This window comes from Hylobates moloch, unplaced genomic scaffold (assembly GCF_009828535.3).
Source record: "Hylobates moloch isolate HMO894 unplaced genomic scaffold, HMol_V3 SCAFFOLD_15, whole genome shotgun sequence".
NCBI classification, from domain to species: Eukaryota; Metazoa; Chordata; class Mammalia; order Primates; family Hylobatidae; genus Hylobates; species Hylobates moloch.
Window position 1 is genome coordinate 10,705,150 of NW_026652290.1, and position 21,474 is coordinate 10,726,623.

General features: G+C 42.3%; 1 protein-coding gene across 1 annotated transcript; it reads right to left on the minus strand.

Annotated features, from left to right (window-relative positions):
• Positions 1 to 1,977: 1,977 nt before the first annotated feature.
• APOH (apolipoprotein H) lies at positions 1,978 to 19,753 on the minus strand. The gene is made up of 8 exons (XM_032177340.2): positions 19,654 to 19,753; positions 18,348 to 18,524; positions 15,747 to 15,843; positions 13,538 to 13,614; positions 10,527 to 10,715; positions 6,753 to 6,932; positions 4,409 to 4,606; positions 1,978 to 2,133 (listed from the first exon to the last, which is right to left on the minus strand). The coding sequence occupies exons 1-8, from the start codon at positions 19,715 to 19,717 to the stop codon at positions 2,078 to 2,080; spliced, it is 1,038 nt and encodes a 345-aa protein (XP_032033231.1). The 5' UTR covers positions 19,718 to 19,753; the 3' UTR covers positions 1,978 to 2,077.
• Positions 19,754 to 21,474: the final 1,721 nt, after the last annotated feature.

Sequence of the window (21,474 nt, forward strand, 5' to 3'; positions counted from 1 at the left end):
CCAGGTTCAAGTGATTCTCCTGCCTCAGCCACCCAAGTAGCTGGGGCTACAGGCACCCGCCACCATGCCCAGCTAATTTTTTGTATTATTCTAGAGACGGGGTTTCACCATGTTGGCCAGGCTGGTCTCGACCTCCTGACCTCAGATGATCCACTTGCCTTGGCCTCCTAAAGTGCTGGGATTGCAGGTGTGAGCCACAGCACCCAGCCATAAAATTGGTTGTTAAGGTTAAGTAAAGGGAATTTGGAGCTTTTGAATGAAAGCCTAGAAGGGAGGGGAGCCACTCTGGTTTCTGTAAAAGGAGGAGGAGCAGAGAAGCATCTTGGAGAAAAGATCCAGTCCACATCACATGGAATTGGGTTAAGTTCTGAGAAAGAGGCATGGGTGGGGAAATGCTATGGAGAATGCAGATTGTGGAGAAGTGATGGGTAGTACATAGTGCAGATGGCAAAGGGAAATAACTCCAGGACTTTTGTAAAAACAGGGAATAAAGAGTTGGAGCAGTAGCTGGAAGAAACACGTGAAGTAACAGGGCTTCTTTTTTTAATGGGTGATATTACTGTATATCTGTATGCTGATTGAAGTGTTCTGATAGAAAGGAAAAAATAAACATGGATAAGCATTAATTAGAGGAGTAAAATCCTTAAGTAGGAGAGAGAAAACGGGACCTAGCACATAAAGAGAGAGTTTGTCCTTAGGTGTTCATCCATTCATTGTAACCTGACAGAAGGCAGATTCCGTGGTTGCCAATACTGGTAGAATGATGGACTTGGGAGTGGAAAGATAAAAAAAAAAAAAAAGATCTTTTCTATTTTCTCAGTGAAATAAGGAGCCAAGTTATCAGCTAAGGGTGAGGAGAAGGAAGGTGGCTTGAGAAAGGTTGAGAAGAGAAATAGCCACTTTAGAGAGTAAGGGAGTGAACAAACTAGAGAAATATAATAGGATTGTCGGGCAGAGCTGGAGGCCCATGTAAAGTTTGTGTTTATGAATTTAAAATGAGACCTATTGGCATGGTTGTGAGTTTCTCTTTTTTTTCAAGCCACATTCAGTTCCTCAGGTGCAGGCATAAGGAAGGCAGATGGTAGCGGGGATGAGTTTGGCCAGCAAACACTACCGAAGGATAGAAGGACAAGGGAGTTGAATATATGCAAAGGAACAACGTCAATGATGGGTAATGGAATTGTAGTGGATGCAGAAAACATTTTTTGGCACTATGTAAACCCAGCATCAAGTATGCAAATTCACTCTTATTGACCTGGAAGTCCGTGCTTGCTTCTGTATGCCAATGCTTCTCAAACTTGAGGATGCACGAGAACTATCTGGAAACTTTGTCATAAATGCAGAATTCTGGGCCATTCTTAACAATTCTGGGGCACAACACTTGTTCTTTGAAATAAGCAGATAGGTAATAGTAACAGAAGGAGGGGGTCTGTGGCCCATTCTATGAAAAATATTGTACTGCAGGTGTTTTACGTGAAAGTGCTTGAGAGTAGGATTTATTTATTTGTTTGTTTGTTTGTTTGTTTGTTTATTTATTTATTGAGATGGAGTCTCACTCTATCGCCCAGGCTGGAATGCGGTGGCACCATCTCAGCTCACTGAAACCTCCACCTCCCAGATTCAAGCAATTTTCTTGCCTCAGTCTCCCGAGTAGCTGGGATTACAGGCCCACATCACCACACCCAACTAATTTTTGTATATTTAGTAGAGACGGGGTTTCACCATGTTGCCCAGGCTGGTCTCAAACTCCTGACCTCAGGTGATCCACCTGCCTCTGCCTCCCAAAGTGCTGGGATTACAGGCGTGAGCCACCGCGCCCAGCCGAGATCAGGGTTACACACAGGAAAAGTGGGATACCCAGACAATTGTTTATACTGTCAATTTCACAGCCAAATGATGACATTCCAAATATTTGCATTTCTTAACCAGATGACATAACTAAAAGTAAGCTACCATGAAAAGTAACACTGCAATGGCTGAGGCAATAAATTCAGTAGCTTTATTTTTAAATCTCAATTAGGTTCCTTGGATGAACAAGAAACAAATGTGACATTTTATGTGGAATCTGAAAACCACTTTAGCATGGCTTTACATCGGATGCATCAGTTTTCCAAAAAGCCAGAGAACTGTGTTCTGTTGGGTGAGAAAAAGATAAACATTCTAAGAGAAACAATCATTTCTTAAATGTGGTAAACAGCTAAGCCAAACCAAATACATTTTACAAGTATATAGAATACATGTGATTATGTGAATGAAATCATTTAGTGTGAGGTTTAAGTGATGGGAGAAAACATTAGGGAAATGATAAGACCCTCATTTTCTTTTTCTTTTTCTTTTTCTTTTTTCTTTTTTTAAGATAGAGTCTCGCCCTGTCGCCCAGGTTGGAGCAGAGTGGCACAATCTCAGCTCACTGCAACCTCTGCCTCCCAGGTTCAAGTGATTCTCCTGTCTCAGCCTCCCGAGTAGCTGGGACTACAGGCACGTGCCACCATGCCCGGCTAATCTTTGTATTTTTAGTAGAGAGCGGGTTTCACCATGTTGGCCAGGCTGGCCTCCTGACCTCAAGTGATCCCCCCACCTCAGCCTTCCAAAGTGCTGGGATTACAGGCATGAGCCACTGTGCCCGGCCAAGACCCTCATTTTCAAGAGATAAAATTAAAGGTTCTATATGCAGTGAAGACTGTTCTATAACAGTCAAGATTAAAGGGGAAAAAACAGTATCGGCCCTTTATAGTACTGCATCTGTCTAAAGACCGTAAGGGAGAAGATCCTGAAGAAATATATCAACAAAGCTAAGACTTTTTTCAATTATTCTTTTCTCACATTTTTTCTACTGATTTTTATTTAAGCTTATTGTATTTTTTCATGTTTTGTATTTAACATCTCACTAGGGCTCTGCTGTCTTTTGAACAATGGCAATTTATTCAGTGCATTTGTAACTATTTGCAATTAAAATTATGTTCCTCCGTGTCATGCATATTTCTAATAATCAAACCAACCCCGTGAGGTGAGTATTTTTAATCAGTTATCATTCCCTTCTCTCCCACTAGCTGGACACTTCTCAGACTCCTCTCTTCTTAGCTTTGTCTGCTCCCTACTGTCCTCTCCCAGCTGCTAAAACAAGATTGTCAATGTTTTTGGAAGATTTCTAAACCTAGAGCCAACGACAGCTTCAGCCTCTGGCTGGTTCTTACTTCCTGGCATCAGAGACATTTAAATCCTAAATCTGAAACCTTAAAAGGTTAGTAGCTCTAAATGCTGGCCATTACGCACTTCTTTATCTCACACAAACCTGGTATCATCTTCCTTAAAATATTTTGCTCTAATGGATACTTTGCTCTAATGGATAATTTTCAAACTCTAGGAATTGCTGGAGAAAGGGGAAATGTTAGATCTTTAGACCAATTATCATTGCCATGAGTTATTTTGTAACTTGGGGTGAGTTCTCTATAATGTGGGACCAAGATGAAGTAGATATTTTATTATTCAATATTGTTCATTATTATTCAAGCTCAACTTGGAATTATACAAGATGGCATCATTCACCTCAGCATTCATTGAATAAAACCACAACCCTGAGTTTTACAGAAAAGAATTAGAAAAGAGGCTGGGCACGCAGCTCACGCCTGTAATCCTGGCACTTTGGGAGACTGAGATAGGTGGATTGCTTGAGCCTAAGGGTTCAAAACCAGCCTTGGCAACATGGCATAATCCTTTCTCTAATAAAAATATAAAAAACAGCTGGACATGGTGGTGTGTGCCTGTAATCTCAGCTACTCAGAAGGCTGAGATGAAAGAGTCACTTGAGCCCAGAAAGTTGAGGCTGCAATGAGATGTGATCACACCACTGTGCTTCAGCCTGGGTGACAGTGAGAACTTGTCTCAAAAAAAAAAAAGAATTGGAAAGGAAAATGCAAGTGGGGACACCATCTGCAGCTCACTGCTTCATGTCATTGTTTCTCCCTCTCAGCCCTCTTTTTAGAAACCCAGTGGCCAAATTCATCTGTTTTTTTGTTTGTTTTTGTTTTTGTTTTGAGATGGAGTTTTGCTCTCTTGCCCAGGCTGGAGTGCAATGGCGTGATCTCGGCTCACTGCAACCTCCGCCTCCCAGGTTCAAGCGATTCTCCTGCCTCAGCTTCCCGAATAGCTGGGATTACAGGTGCCCGGCACCACACCAACTAATTTTTGTATTTTTAGTAGAGACGGGGTTTCACCATTTTGGCCAGGCTGCTCTCAAACTCCTGACCTCAGGTGATCCACCCGCCTTGGATCCCAAAGTGCTGGGATTACAGGCATGACCCACAGCGCCTGGCCTCATCTGGTTTTTGACAATCATTATATAACAAAGGCTCTGATTATGATGACGGGCAAGTGGGAGTCCTAGCTAAACGTTCCAGTGTAGACTTACCCTTGAAGCATTTGGGGACTTCGATAGTGCCATCTATACACTGAGCATCTTCTGTATAGCTACACTTCTTTTCCTTATTTTTGCAGAAGAAAGAAACTTTATCACCATGAAGCATTCCATTCTTAAATTTTTCCTGAATCTTTACTCTCTCTCCTTGGTACACCACAGTGGCTTTTTTCACAGGTACTTTACAAGATGCTGAAAGAGAGAATACTTGTAATCAGGACTTAAGAGTTCAGGAAATCTTTCTGAAAGAGAGTATAGCATTTGAAACAGTAGATGAGTACACCTACACAAATTGGTCAAGGCAAGAAAAATCCAAGAATGTACATAGTAAGTAATGGTAATATGATTGCTAATTGCAGTTCTCTATCAATAGAACCATTACTCATAGCTTCCAAGATGGCCTTCTCTTCCCCTACAGTAGCCACAGAAGGTCAGAACAGAACAGAAGCATCAGAGCCTCCATTTCAGTGAAAAAAAAAAAACTTCTAACAGATATTGACATTTCATGTAAGCCTACACTGCCCTCTCAGATTGCATTCATTAAGCAGGTGCATCTATCCACCAGCCATTGTGAGTGTTGGCTGATAACAGCTCAGAAATACTCTGAAAAATTGCCTTCAGCCATAGGGAAGCCACCTCTCCTAGGAGTTTATGCAAACCACCCCCATCACCACCCCAGGGTCAGGGAAGGGAGCAACTCAAAGCCAAAGACTGACTGACGAGGGAATATAAAAAGCAGGTCCCCTTGGCTGTCACTGGGATTAACTCAAGGGTGGAATTCACACTCCAGAGCTCCCAGTGGGATCAAACTGAACCTCATTTTAGCAGAGACCACAATTCTCCCTGGCTCGGCATCATTAGCATCACCAGGGAACTTGGCATAAATGCAGATTGTCAGGCCCCATCCCAGATCTACCAAATCAGAAACTCTGAGAGTGGAGCTCAAAAATCCTGTGTTAAAACAAGCCTTCCAGGTGTTGCTAATCCACAGCGAAGTTTGAGAACCGGTGCCTTACCCTCACAAATCTGCCTCACTCTTTCTTCTCCTGAGACACTCACTAAATCAACTGTACTCGAATCCCTGTCTCAGGGTCTGCTTCTAGGGAACTGTAACCTAAGATGCTAGTTATTTGTCATCTTGCCTGCTGCCCCAGAGTTCCTCTTTCTGCTTAAACTGTCCAGCCCATAGCGACCTGAGCAGAGTTCTAATGCTGGGCTGTTGTTCTTTACTTATGCGTGACACTGATGGGATCAAGGGTAGACACCTAATTCAAAAGGAACCGCGTCCTCAGGAAAAGATGCCAGTTGGTGATGAATCCTGTAACTGAGAGGGTCTGGTGTATATCAAGCCATGTTCAAGATGAATAAGTAGAGAGACAGAAATGGGAGAGACCATTGAGATATGGAAAAAGTAGGAATAGTTCCTGCCTTTCAGTTCCAATCTTCAGGAGCATCAGTTGTATTTCATGTCTTCATCTTCAATGCCCACAAGATCGACTTGCCTGTTGCCTCCTTATAATATCCCCAATTTCCTTGAACTCACTCGAATGTGTGGTTGGTTTTTGCAATGAGAAGAGCCTTGGCTAGACAGAGCACAAAAAGGGGTGGGCGTAGTGGCTCACATCTGTAGTCACTCGAACCCGGGAGGTGAAGTTTGCAGTGAACTGAGATTCCACCATTACACTCCAGCTAGGCAACAGAGTGAGACTCCATCTCAAAAAAATAAATAAATAAATAAAATCCATGTGTCTACAATAATACTAAAAAATGATGGATGGAAGAAAAGTTCTTCTCTATAGAGGCCGAGGCGGGCAGATCAACTGAGGTCAGGAGTTCGAAATCAGCCTGGCCACCGTGGCAAAGCCCCATCTCTATTAAAAATACAAAAATTAGCCAGGCGTGGTGGTGAGGCGCCTGTAATCCCAGCTACTCGGGAGGCTGGGGTAGGAGAATCGCTTGAACCCAGGAGGCAGAGGTGGCAGTGAGCCAAGATCATGCCATTGCACTCCAGCCTGGGTGACAGAGCAAGACTCCATCTCAAAAAAGAAAAAGTGCTCAGAGGCAAAGACTTAAAAGCAAATAAAGAAAGCCCACATGATCTCCCACCGTATCACCAATGCTTACAAAGGATCTGCTTATTTCATACTGTTTAAGGTCAAGGATGCTTCCTAAGCATGAGGCTTCCCCATGCACACGTGAGTCCTGAAGTCACATGCCAGCAGTTTCCTAGCAAGTCTGAGCAACAAGTGGAAAAGTGTTGGAACAAGAAAATAGCAAGTAAAGGTGATCCACTGTATCAATTCAGAGATCTCACAGGACCTCACCTATATTTCCATACCTTTACAACTTGGCATGGCAGACCAGTTTCCCAGTTTGGTACATTCTATTTCTTCTGGGCCATCCAGGGAATATCCATCATGGCAGCCAAATGTGGCTTTATCCTTGTAATAAAGTGTTGGTTTTGCAGGATAGTTCACAAATCCATTGTCTGGTCTTGATGGGAATGGGCATTTTACTTCTAAAACATTTAGTCAATAAGACATATTAGTAATAGTAGTGCTGTCCAATAGTCATGAAATAGTTACATTCTTGTCTCTGTCACACCACTGAATCACTGTGTGTTCCTGTAACTGGAATGCAATTTATAGTTACCTTGCGCTTAATTCTGTCCCCACTCCTCTTATATTCATGGTACCCTGGATATTAAAAAAGAAGCAACCACACTTTGAAAGTAAATTAATGAGATTTCACTAAGTTCTCCGGGTTTTCACATATAATCATAAGGTATTATTTATTGCAAACTTCATCTCTACACAGTCTAAGATGGTGGGTTTGAAAGAAGAAAAGCAAAGTCTGTTTCTAACAAACCATAAAATTAAAATGCAAAGACTGAACCCCCCCCATTCACACTTAGTACACCATTATTTGGCTTTAAAATAGTAAATCTTACTGTGATTCAATTCAGACTATGGCAGAAGCCAGCAGGAAATATGTCAGAGAAAAATGGTGCTGCTTCCTGGCCTCCTTAAGATCCTCAACAGTAGAGGCCCAAACCCACATCCTTAGGAGCTGCAGTGTGAGAAAGCAAGGCTGGAGCCAGGAGCACAGTATTCTCAGAGGTAGTTTAAGGAGGTAATTAAGGGTACGAACTCCAGAGTCAGACTGCTTGGCTAATTTTGGTTCTGCCACATATTAAATAAAACAGAATTCATGTGGCCAGGCACAGTGGCTCACTTCGGTAATCCCAGCACTTTGGGAGGCTGAGGTGGACACATCACTTGAGGTCAGAAGTTCAAGAGCAGCCTGGCCAACATGACAAAACCCCATCTCTACTAACAAAAATTAGCCAGGTGTGGTGGCGTGTGCCTGTAATCCCAACCACTCAGGAGGCTGAAGCAGGAGAATCACTCAAACCCAGGAGGTGAAGGTTGCAGTGAGCTGAGATTGCACCATTATGCTCCAGCCTGGGCAACGGAGTGAGACTCCAACTCAAAAAAAAAAAAAGAATCCATGTGTCTATAATAATACTAAAAAATGGTGGATGGAGGGAAAGCTCTTCTCTATAGAGGGAAGCCAGTGAATAAATGTAGAAGGAAAAATAGAATTAGAAAGTCACCATTTTTCAGCCACCAATGTCATAATTGACAGATTCAAGGATCATCATTGGATTCTACCATGACTGCCCAACAGTGGATATTCGCATGGTTTCGAAGTATCACCCACAGGTTGCTTACTAATTCCAAGGAAAAAGCAGTGCCTTTACCAACAGGTGATCTGGCACACCTCACCTGACTAAGGATCAAACTAAGCATGGCCAGTGATGGAACAGCTGACACTATGTGCCTCCTAATATGACAGAATGTATTCTTTTTTTTTTTTTTTGAGATGGAGTCTTGCTCTGTTGCCCAGGCTGGAGTGCAGTGGCTCAATCTCAGCTCACTGCAACCTCCACCTCCTGGGTTCAAGTGATTCTCCTGCCTCAACCTCCTGAGCAGCTGGGACTACAGGCGCACGCCACCATGCCCAGCTAATTTTTGTATTTTTAGTAGAGATGGGGGTTTCACCATATTGGCCAGGCTGGTCTCGAACTCCTGACCCCGTGATCCACCCACCTCGGCCTCCCAAAGTGCAGAATGTATTCTTAACAATAATATTTAACGTGAATCTAATCATGAGTAAATAACCAATCAAGTTCAGATTATGGAACATCCTACAAGACAACTAGCCTGTACTCTTCAAAAATGTCAATGAAAGACAACAAAAGAGGCAAGGACTTATTCTTAATTATAGGAGACTAGGCTCACGCCTGTAATCCCAGCAGCTTGGGAGGCCAAGGCGGGCGGATCATTTTAGTTCAGGAGTTTGAGACCAGCCTGGACAACATGGTGAAATCCCATCTCTACTAAAATTATAAAAATTAGCTGGGCGTGGTGGCAGGTGCCTATATTCCCAGCTACTTGGGAGGCTGAGGCAGGAGAATTGCTCGAACCTGGGAGGTAGAGGTTGCAGTGAGCAGAAATTGCACCACTGCACTCCAGCCTGGGTGACAGAGCGAGACACCATTTCAAAATAATAATAATAATTATTGTTATAGGAGACTAGAGAGACATGACAACTAAATTAAAGGTGTGATTCTTGATTAGATCCTGCATAAAACAAAATTCATGTATAAGAGATACTTCTGGGTTAATTGGGAAAATTTGCATCTGAGATAAATGTTGCATGATATCGTTGTTAATTGTTTATGTTGTAAGAATTATTTGGATTATTATTATTAATAATCCAAAACATATAAAGTGATGATATAAAATGTCCTTGTTCTTAGTATATTCATGCTGAAGTCTTTATGGGCAAGTATCATAATATATACAAGTTATTTTCAGATGATGCAGGAAGTAAAAGGGATCTTTCTATGGAGAAACAGAGAGAAAAATGTTACAACATATTAACAGTTGATACATCTAGGTGAAATATTGAAAAAAAAAAAAAGGAACCTACTTGGGAGAATGAAGTCAGATGACACATATGTAGCAGGAGACCAGTGCCCGGCCCATAGTTGAGTACCCAGAAAGGTGCAAGTTACTACTGTTATTGGTAGCTCCTCCATGCTGAAAATCACTTATGTTTTGAATCATTCACTGGATATCTGTAATATCTACCACTGGAGAAGTTAACAGTCATGAGAATAACTCTTGGCCGGGAGCAGTGGCTCACACCTGTAATCCCAGCACTTTGAGAGGCCGAGGCAGGCGGATCACTTGAGGTCAGGCGTTTCAGACCAGCCTGATGATCATGGTGAAACTCCATCTCTACTAAAAATACAAAAATTAGCCAGGCATGGTGGCAGGCGCCTGTAATCCCAGCTACTCGGGAGGCTGAAGTATGAGAATCGCTTGAACCCAGGTGGCAGTGAGCCAAAAATCACCCCAGTGCACTCCAGCCCGAGTGACAGTGTGAGACTCTATCTCAAAAAAAAAAAAAAAAACCTCTTTGTGCACATGATAAACTTTATAATTTGTCTGTTTGTTATGCAGCTGACAAACTTAAAGATAGTAATGACAGGTCAAGTTAGAGAAGAAAGAATTTTCATAATTTCTTAAAAATCAAATATTTCTGTGATTTTTAAACTTGGGTAAAGATTTTTAAAATGTGTAACAATCAGACAGCAACCCAGGCTTAAACTTCATCTCCTAGGACTCTCCAGTTTAACCCAGGAACTTCACCCAGAAGAGAACTTCACCAGCCTCGCTGAAATGTCCAGCTGTCCATGGATACATCCTGCCTTTCATGTCTCCCCCATGTGGGGTATGCCTTCTCCTCATTCTCTACTCCCCCTCCAAGGCCCATTTCAAAGGTCACCACCTATGGGAAGCTGTCCCAGGCAGCTCCAGACAGTTAATTGCATTATTTGTAATTCCCTTGGGTCAGAAGCCAGGTCTCATTCATCGGGAATCCACAGTGCCCAGCACACTGCCTGGCACATGGTAGATGCTCAATAAACACCTGTTGAATGAGTTCGTTGGAAACACTCCATGATAGTCAGAATTTTCAATACCTTTCACAAATGGGATCTTGCCCTACCATACGTATTTTGTCTGATCGTTGCACTTACCCCTGCATTCTGGTAATTTAGTCCAATTTCCATGTGTCGTGCAGGTAATTGTATCATTTCCAAACATCGCATGTTGTGGCAAACATTCAAAAACTGCTGTGTCCCGATAGAGGGAATTGTTTCCAGCTGATGGCTTATAAACACGAAGTGTTGCAAATGTAGGTATGGATGGCGGAGGGCAGGTGATGGCTGGGAAAAGAAAGAACTATCATTTCTACGAAAATAGTTAAGGCTTTTAAATATACTCTTTCCAGAAAGAAAAAAAAAACCCTAAGGATAAACTTGAGAAAATGCAAACTGATCAAATTACCAGGGTAAAAATAGTCAATTGTGGACGCCTAATAGGAAAATAGGGCCTGCCAGGCATGGTGGCTCACACCTGTAATCCCAACACTTTGGGAGGCTGAGGTGGGCAGATCACTAGAGGTCAGGAATTTCAGACCAGCCTGGCCAACATGGTAAAACCCTGTCTCTACCAAAAATACAAAAATGAGCCAGGCATGGAGGTGTGTGCCTGTGGTCCCAGCTACTCCAGAGGCTGAGGCAGGAGAATCGCTTGAACCTGGGAGGCAGAGGTTGCAGTGAGCCGAAATGGCACCACTGCACTCCAGCCTGGGCAACAGAGTGAGACTCTGTCTCAGAAAAGAAAAGAAAAGAAAAGAAAAGAAAAGAGAGAAAGAGAGAGAGAGAGAAAGGAAGGAAGGAAGGAATGAAGGAAGGGAGGGAGGGAGAAAGAGAGAAAGAAACCCTCAAATCAGATGTCCAAACCAGTCAAAACACCAAAAAACGAAGGAAATTTAAGTCTTGCCACAGCCTTTTGCAACAACACAATGGTTAGGTTTTATAAAATCTTTTATTCAAATACTACCTTGGAAGATGCTTCTGGAAGGCAGAATTTGTCCCTCAGTGCTGAGGGACCATCCTGAAATAAGGGCTGGTGACAGCAACTTGGTACATAGTAGTTTGGGAATGAGTTCCATTACCAGTTCAGTCTGTTTCTCTTGAATACCTCCCTGCTTTTGGACTCTTGGTATGGGTGGAGCTTACCCAAGTAGCTTCAGGAACCCAGAGAGATAGTAGTGGCTTGTCACCCTGACCTGAGTACTATGGAGCTTCAACAAGTTATACTAGCATAAAAGAAGATGGTGCTGACCAAAATGTGACTTACCTTGAATTCTCTAGATCCCTGCTGCTCAAAGTATGGTCCAGGGGCTAGCAGCACAGGCATAGCCTGGGAAAATAGCTTGTTGGAAATGCAGAAGCTCAGACCCCACGGCAGGTGCCTCAATCAGAATCTACATTTTAACAAGGTGCCCAGGAGACTCATATGTGCATTCAAGTATGAGAAATACTCATTTAAATTAGATTAAAGCTCAAGTAGTCTTTCTATTTATAACTCTTTTGGAAAGTGAATTTATGGCTAGGCACCGTGGTTCACGCCTGTAATCCCAGAGCCCTGAGAGGCTGAGGCAGGTAAGGTTGCTTGAAACCAAGAGTTCAAGACCAGTCTGGGCAACACAGCAAGACCCTGTCTCCACAAAAATTTTTAAAAATTAGCCAGATCTGGTGGCACTCATCTATAGTCTCAGCTGCTCAGAAGACTGAGAGGATCACTTGGCCCTAGGAGTTCGAAGTTACGGTGAGCTGTGATCACACCACTGCACTCCAGCCTGGGCAACAGAGAAAGACCCTATCTCTAAATAAAGAAGCAAATTTACATAGTTGGTATAAATCTATTTTAAATGAAAACTATAGGAACCATCGTAATCCCTACTGCTGAGTGAAAATTTTTACTTAATTTATCCTTTAAAAACTTTTGTTTTTGCCTGTTCAGGTTTTCTTAAACAATTATTTATTTGAAATTGCTTTACTTTCAACTTGCTTTTTTTTTTTTTTTTTTTTTTGAGATGGAGTTTCACTCTTGTTGCCCAGGCTGGAGTGCAATGGTGCGATCTCGGCTCACTGCAACCTCCGCCTCCCAGGTTCAAGTGATTCTCTTGCCTCAGCCTTCCAATTGGCTGGGATTAGAGGCATGTGCCACCATGCCCGGCTAATTTTATATTTTTAGTAGAGACGGGGGTTTCTCCATGTTGGTCAGGCTGGTCTCGAACTCCTGACCTCAGGTGATCCACCCTCCTCGGACTCCCAAAGTGCTGGGATTACAGGCGTGAGCCACTGCACCTGGCCTCCACTTGCTTTTGCTAAGGACAGACCTCACTGACATGTTGAAGAACTATAGTTAGTATTGTAATGCCTGGGCCTCCTGGTCAAAGATGTATAAATCACAAGTTGGGGAACATAAGAATGTCCTTCCCTACATAAGCAAAGCCCAGAGATGACTCTGACAGCTTGGCTGAGGATCCTCTGAAAAAACAACAGTGCTTTTTCGAGGAATGCCAATCAGCTCCTAGGATGCAAGCCCCTTTGATAGGCTCTTAGCTTACTGTGAAGGTGACTTTCCTCCTCGTCTCCCCCATCACTAGGCTTACTGTCTGAAGGCAGAGCTGCCTCCTTTGGCGTTGCAGCCTCAGTGCTAACAAGAGGATCCAGCATACAGTAGATCATCAATTCATGTTTATTGAATAAGTGAATAAATGAATGAACGAAGTTCCAGAGTGGGAGGAAGACGTTTGTTTGATCCTACTGTTTGCAGAAGTTCCCCTAGTTAAGTGGTGACAGTCCCTGATAGACCAATGCCACACATATCCAAGCCTCTTCCAAAGCACTATGAGAGCATTGGAGTCAACACACCCAGCAATGACTGGCTTGGATAGAGTAATGACCACAAGGTGGAGAATACAGAATGTGTCTGTGAGTAAAACGCTTTCCTTCTGTCATTCCAAAGTGGTTGTTTCATCTTCTAGAGCAAGATACCAGGATGAATATCCCCCACAAGGGTGACCATTCATCTCATTGAGCTGCCACTGAAGAGTTTCCAGATGTGAGACTTTCCGTGCTAAAACCAGAAAGGTTCTGGGCAAACCAGCTGATCACCTTCCCCACAGACTTACGAGCACAGACAGGAAGCTCTGGGCTCCATTTTCCTTCCTCAGTGCACTTGGCAGAATTAGTGCCATTCAGATAAAACCTGCAAAAGGAAAATTCATTCTATCAAGGAGTAGAATAATCCATCACTGACATCTCAAATATCTTCTCCATTGAGCATTACTTCATATTAATGCTATTGACTTCTTTTCCATTGTATAATGCTGTCTTCCTGACAAACTTAGTACTCATCTATGGCTCATGGAGCCTCCCAACCAATGATGCGGGTGAATCACTGCAGGGTTCCACAGCTGGTGAGTGGAGAACCCAAACCCCTAAATCCCTAATCTTTAAAGAGTTGGCCAAGATGACTGTTTCTAATGTAAAGCAAAGAACCATCTCTTTTTCAGGATGACAAAAGTGAACCAAACTGAGTAATCTTCACTATTCATTTTCTTACAGCCTACTGACACCAATGAATAAAAGCAATGCAGTCTGTTTCCAATGAAAATATAACATTCTGACTGGGTACTTTGGCTCATACCTGTAATCCCAGCACTTTGGGAGGCCAAGATGGACGGATCACTTGAGCCCAAGAGTTTGAGCCTGGGCAATGTGGCAAAGGCCCAATTTCTACAAAAAATCACCAGGCCATGGTGCTGTGTGCCTATAGTCCAAGCTACTCAAGAGGTAGAGGTGGAAGGAAGGATTCAAAAGGATTTAACCCAGGAGGTCGAGGCTGCAGTGAGCCATGATTGTGCCACTGCACCTGTAAAAAAAAAAAAAAAAAGAAAGCAAGGAAAAAGGAAAGAAGGAGAGAGACAGAGAGAAAGAAAGAAAGAAAGAAGAAAGAAAGAAAGAAAGAAAGAAAAAGAAAAGACAAGACGGAAGGAAGGGAGGGAGGGAGGGAAAGAGAGAGAGGAAAGAAAAAAGAGAGAAAGAAAGAGAGAGAAAGAAAGAAAGAGAAAGAAAAAAAGAAAGAAAGAAAGAAAGAAAGAAAGAAAGAAAGAAAGAAAGAAAGAAAGAAAGAAAAGAAGCAGGATGCCATGGTGGCTCACACCTGTAATCCCAGCACGTTGGGAGGCCAAGGTGGGTGGATCACAAGGTTAGGAGTTCAAGACAAGCCTGGCCAAGATGGTGAAACCCCATTTCTACTAAAAATACAAAAATTATCTGGGTGTGGTGGCAGGCACCTGTAATCCCAGCTACTGGGGAAGCTGAGGCAGGAGAATTGCTTGAACCCAGGAGGTGGAGGTTGCAGTGAGCCAAGATCGTGCCACTGCACTCTAGCCTGGGCAGCAGGGCAAAAAGAAAGGAAAAAAAAAAAAGAAAGAAAAATGTAACATTCTGTCTTTGAAGCCAATTTTCTTAAGGTCATTTGTTACCAGACCCGTTGGTAGATTGGTGCTTCAGATGAAAGGTGTGTATTTCTTTCTCACATGTAGTATTCCTTAACCTCCAATCCAAGTAGAAACTTACCCTAGTGGAGAGCCAATGTGCTCTCAATAATGTCACAGGGGCGCCTTTGCTCCTTATGAGTCTGTGCCCACCGTAAGTGATTGCTTCCTGGGGATGTGGTACTGCATTGCATTCTCCACTGTCATACTCTCAACCTTCTCCATAGAATTCTCTTCTAGAGACTACCAGGTTGGTCAATCAAATTAGCCTAATAACTAAAGCCCGAGTCTTATTCCTAAAGTATTTTAACCCTATCTAAGATTTGGCCCAGAGATCATATGGAATTATCATCCAGGTTCAATCATTTTAATGTACCTCCTCTGATAGATAATTAATCCGGAGCAGAAAAATTAGAAACAGTGGTGACTACGTATTTCATTAGTTGTTATACTCTCCAATCCTTACCCACCCTCAATGCTATGAGACTATCCTGGCTAACACAGTGAAACCCCATCTCTACTAAAAACACCAAGAATTAGCCGGGCGTGGTGGCGGGCGCCTGTAGTCCCAGCTACTCAGGAGGCTGAGGCAGGAGGATGGCGTGAACCCAGGAGGTGGAGCTTGCAGTGAGCCGAGATTGCACCACTGCACTCCAGCCTGGGCGACAGAGCGAGACTCCGTCTCTTAAAAAAAAAAAAAGCGAGACTAAAATCGATTTGCATTTGGAAAGTCCAACCTAAAGGCTGAAAACAAAATATAGACCAGTCTTGATGTTTAGCTTAAGGATACAAAAATGTGTTCAGTCTGTTAACTGCTTAGTTCTATGAAAGTTCTTACCCAGTATTACAAGAAAAACTGATCGTGTTGGGATATTCAAAAGTCGTATAGCGTACTGCTCCATTTTCTAAGATTCCAGCAAAAGGACATACTCTGGCTGTGATACAAAGATAAAAAATGTTACTTTTCTTTGGGTTAAAAAAAAACATAAACAGGTGAATTTCTATTTATAGAATTTTTCATTAAATAAAACATATAAATTCATTTTCATCCTTTGGTTCAATAACTTTACTGGTAACTATTCTAAGAAAGCAATTCAAAATAAGACAAGTGATATATGTACAAAATCGTTCGTTACATGGTTTCTCCTAATAACAAAATTTGGACAGGCGAGGAGCTGTGGCTCACGCCTATAATCCCAGCACTTTGGGAGGCAGAGGAGGGTGGATCACTTGAGGTCAGGAATTTGAGACCAGCCTGAACATGGTGAAACCCCATCTCTACTAAAAATACAAAAATTAGCTGGGCATGATGGCGGGTGCCTGTAGTCCCAGCTACTCTGGAGGCTGAGGCAGGAGAATAGCTTGAACCTAGGAGGCGGAGGTTGCGGTGAGCCAGGATGGCACCACTGCACTGGGCAACAGAGTGAGACTCTGTCTCCAAAAAAAAAAAAATTGGATAGTCTAAGGGTTCATCAGGGGACTGTTTTAACTAATCATGATAAATCAACAGTTGAACTATTATGTAGCCAATAAAATATGAATTGTGAAATTTGTGGAGATACAATTTTAATGATATGCTGACGAAAACAGAAAAATACAAAATTGTACCTACTCTGTGCAATAATGCAAAAAGATATGCATGGAAAATAAAAATGAAATTTTTAGTGTTCCAGAGTTATAGCTGATTTTTATTTATTTATTTATTTATTTTTTTTTGAGACAGAGTCTCATTCTGTTGCCCTGGCTGGAGTGCAGTGGCACAATCTCGGCTCACTACAACCTCTGCCTCCCAGGTGATTCTCCTTCCTCAGCCTCCTGAATAGCTGGAACTACAGGCACATGCCACCATGCCCGGCTAATTTTTTTTATTTTTAGTAGAGATGAGGTTTCACCATGTTGGCCAGGCTGGTCTTGAACTCCTGACCTCAGGTGATCCACCCACCTCAGCCTCCCAAAGTACTGGGATTACAGGCGTGAGCCACTGCACCTGGCACTGATTTAAAGAAAAAATTTCCCTAATGATGTTACAGCGGCTTTTTACTAAAAATTATGTTTAGGCTCTTTAAGCAAAAAAGCATAGTAAAATCAACTTGCATGAACATGCATAACTTTGACAAAGGTCCTGTTCATATAACCAAAATCACCAGATCCCTACATCTAATTTTACTGCTTAACTTCTACATATAATTAAATTTACCATAAATTCAATTTGGTTGATTGCATGATACTTGACTGTAAGGAATAATGCTAGCATGATATCATAGAATCATGTTCTAAGAAATAAATAAAAGCAACCATTTACAGTAAAGCCATAGTGAGACTGATATATTTTACATTATATTATTATTTTAATTTGACATCCTTTCTTGTATTTCCTTATAATATAATATATACATAATGTAGATGAAATTTGTATTCATTTCAGTAACTATTAAGTCTCCTTTCATTTTCAGGTGAAGTCCAAAGATATGATGACTCCTCAAATTTTGTTTTTCCAAATGTCTCTTTGGCATCAGTTGCCATTTCAAAGCCTCTCCACCGTTCTTTTAACTTCTGTAGTGTTTCTTTCTCCTTTTGCCACACCAGATCTCATTTTTAAACCTACCCTAGTTTCAGGCTATGATCTTCTCCTCTTCTATCAATAACACTACCAGGTTGGTCAATCAAATTAGCCTAATAACTAAAGCCCAAGTCTTATTCCTAAAGTATTTTAACCCTATCCAAGATTTGGCCCAGAGATCATATGGAATTATCATCCAGGTTCAATCATTTTAATGTACCTCCTCTGATAGATAATTAATCAGGAGCAGAAAAATTAGAAACAGTGGTGACTACGTATTTCATTAGTTGTTATACTCTCCAATCCTTACCCCACCCTCAACGCTACGAGACTATCCTGGCTAACACAATGAAACCCCATCTCTACTAAAAACACCAAGAATTAGCCGGGCGTGGTGGCGGGCGCCTGTAGTCCCAGCTACTCAGGAGGCTGAGGCAGGAGAATGGCGTGAACCCAGGAGGCGGAGCTTGCAGTGAGCTGAGATCGCACCACTGCACTTCAGCCTGGAGACAGAGCGAGATTCTGTCTCAAAAAAAAAAAAAAAAAGAATTTAGTTATTGTTATTATTATTACTATTATTATTTTAGACTGAGTTTTGCTCTTTTTGCCCAGACTGGAGTGCAATGGCGGGACCTCGGCTCACTGCAACCTCTGCCTTCCAGGTTCAAGTGATTCTCCTGCCTCAGCCTTGCAGTAAGGGATTACCCTTACTCTCTTTGCGCAGAGAGAACTCCCCAAGACCTTCTCATTTCTCTCCAGCCTGCCTTTCTGTAGCATCTACTGGCCGTCTGCACTCTGAGCATGACGAGGTAGCTTATTCCTCCAAAATACCCAGAATCCAAATGAGGGAAGAGAATTTGAGAGAAGGTACTGACTTACGTGTACATTTCAGAGTGTTGATGGGCCACATTCCTGTGAGAGGGCAGATAAACTTTCTCATCCCTCCCCGGGACACATAGCCCGGCTTGCAGGAATATGTAATCTCTTCTCCTGGCTCATAGAACGTTTTTAATGGGACCACTGTGGAAAATGGTAAATCATCTGGCTTGGGACAGGCTGAAAGAGGGCACAAAGCAGATGGTTAACAAATCTCTATTTGCATTTTAAAGTTCAGCTAAGCCCACAAATGAAAAACGTGTGTACTGTTACCAATTATAAGTATACCAAGTTGCATGCCAAATACCTCATATACACTATCTCATCTAATCCCCTCAACAACCATTTGAAGGAGGTATTATAATTATCCCCATTTTACAGGTCAGTATGCTGAGGCTTAAATTGGCTACATATCTTACAGAGGAGCTTTACACGTGGCAATATTAAAGAATCAGTATCAATCCAGTCTTACCAGCATCCACTCTAAAGATAATTTAGTTATCAGCCAGGCGAGGTTGCTCACACCTTTAATCCCAGCACTTTGGGAGGCTGAGGTGGGTGGATCACGAGGTCAGGAGATAGAGACCATCCTGGCTAACACAGTGAAACCCCGTCTCTACTAAAAATACAAAAAAATTAGCCGGATATGGTGGCAGGTGCCTGTGGTCCCAGCTACTCAGGAGGCTGAGGCAGGAGAATGGTGTGAACCCAGGAGGCGGAGCTTGCAGTGAGCTGAGATCGCACCACTGCACTTCAGCCTGGCGACAGAGCGAGATTCTGTCTCAAAAAAAAAAAAAAAGAATTCAGTTATTGTTATTATTATTATTATTATTATTATTATTTTAGACTGAGTTTTGCTCTTGTTGCCCAGACTGGAGTGCAATGGTGGGAACTCGGCTCACTGCAACCTCTGCCTCCCAGGTTCAAGTGATTCTCCTGCCTCAGCCTCCCGAGTAGCTGGCATTACAGGCGCCTGCCATCAAGCCCAGCTAATTTTTGTGTTTTTAGTAAAGACAGGATTTCACTATGTTGCCCAGGCTGGGCTCGAACTCCTGACCTCAACTGATCCGCCCACCTCGGCCATGATGCCCAGCTAATTTTTGTATTTTTACTAGAGACGGGGTTTCACCATGTTGGCCAGACTTGTCTCGAACTCCTGACCTCAGGTGATCCACCTGCCTCGGCCTCCCAAAGTGCTGAGATTACAGACGTGAGCAAGCACACCCGGCCAAGTTATCATTATTGATCCCTGACATATACAAAGGGGTTGGACATATTAATTATTTTTTCAAAAGCAAAAAGTACTTACTCCGTCCTGCAATAGCAACATGGCAGAGAAAACTCGAGAACAAGATGAGCACTGGAGAAATCATTGTGGATGAGTCACACTGGCACTACCAAAGTGGTTTTCCTCTGCTAAAAAGACAGAGCCAAATATGAAAGCACTTAAACATTAACCATTTTCTGGTGTACTTTTATCTTTGTAAATAGAAGATAAAGTATCATGATTTGAATGGAACTCTGAGACCCACATTCTTTAATCATTTACTTTCCACTTATGTGGCTCTGTTATGAAATCTTTGGGAGATGGTTTCTGTCTTTATAACATTTTTGTTAATGGTACGAAACAGTTCATTATTGCTTTTGACAAAAACTTGTTGTTTCCCGGGTTGCCTGGACTTGTTCTCCATCTTTTGTTTTGTGTATGTTGTAGATGGAACACCAAAAGATCGAAGCTCCTGTTTCACTCACAGCCTTGGCATATAAACTTTGGACAAATACCTACTCTCTGTTCTCAGTCTCCACCTCTCTAAAATGATGTTCCAGTTTTCAGATGTATAATTATAAAGAACGTGTTCAAGGAGGCACTTACAATTTTAATTCCCTAAAAACTGAGCTCAACATCCTCTCTCGCAAGCTCCTGTAGCTCCAGTTAGGACCTTAGAGCTATCCTTGAATTCTCTATCTTCTCTTATGTCAAATCAATACAAAGTCCTGCTCATCCATTCTTTATATGTCTTGGATCTGTCTAGACAGGCTTCTAGATCTGTTTCAGGAATGTGAAAGTTGATTTGAAACTAACAACTCGGGACTCAAAGAAGAAAAAAAACTTGAGTAGGATAAGAGAATGGGCCAGTGCTGATGTTGTTGCTTGAGAGGGTTCGGGAAGGGGGTTGTCTTTGATTCCCTAGTTCTCTTCTACATCATTTGCTTTAAAAACAAATGGATATATAAATGGACAATAGCCAGGCCATATGTGAAAAGAGAACTCTGACCCACACATCTGTAGCAACAGGTCTAGAAAGCCAAACCTACAACCTCTATAGCAGTTGGCCCAACTTAAGGCCAACCAGAGAAATCCAAACATATTTCTCCAACCAATCACATGGACACCCCACTTCTAATTAGTTTCCTTCCATCCTCCCCACACCAGCAATCCATTGGAGCACACCTGAAGCCTTTCCTTTTTTCTATTATAAAGCTTTCCCACCCCTCTGCCTGACTTTGAGTCTCTGCCAAACACAACTGTTAATGGCTGCCTCCCTTGCCATAGCAAGCTCTGAATAAATAACCTCTGCCTGCTCTCATTTGGGTGATCTTGGTTTATATCCAGAGGTCTAAGTTTCCCTGAGACACATCAGCTTGAGAAATCTCCATCTGTCAGGCAGATGATTCTTAAATTACGCTCCTAATGAACATTCTGTTCCATGATAAGAAGAGTGTGCTGCCACCAATGTGAAATAACAGTGGTCCATCCCTATTTGTCCTTCTAAGGGGAAGGAATTTTGTTCCCTGGATAACTCCCAGGTTCTGCTTTATTGTGGAGAATCTCCTTGATGAGTGAAGAAGAAAGATAACTAATGAAGTCAGGAGGAGCCAAGTCGTTCTGTATAGTAAGATCTGAAGTAGATGGGGAAAAGGAGACAGAAACCAAACAGGTTGGGCATCAGTTAAAGAAAATTTGAGAAAAGGTTAAAATTGAGACGAGAATGTTTTCGGCAACAGCTACAAACTGAGTGCTTAATACTGAGAGAGGACAAGGAGAAGGGTTTTTAATGATGTTTCCTGGTAGATGGGCTCCCTTGCATTAGGAAACTTGGGGTATGGGTGTCAAAATAGTTTATATTCT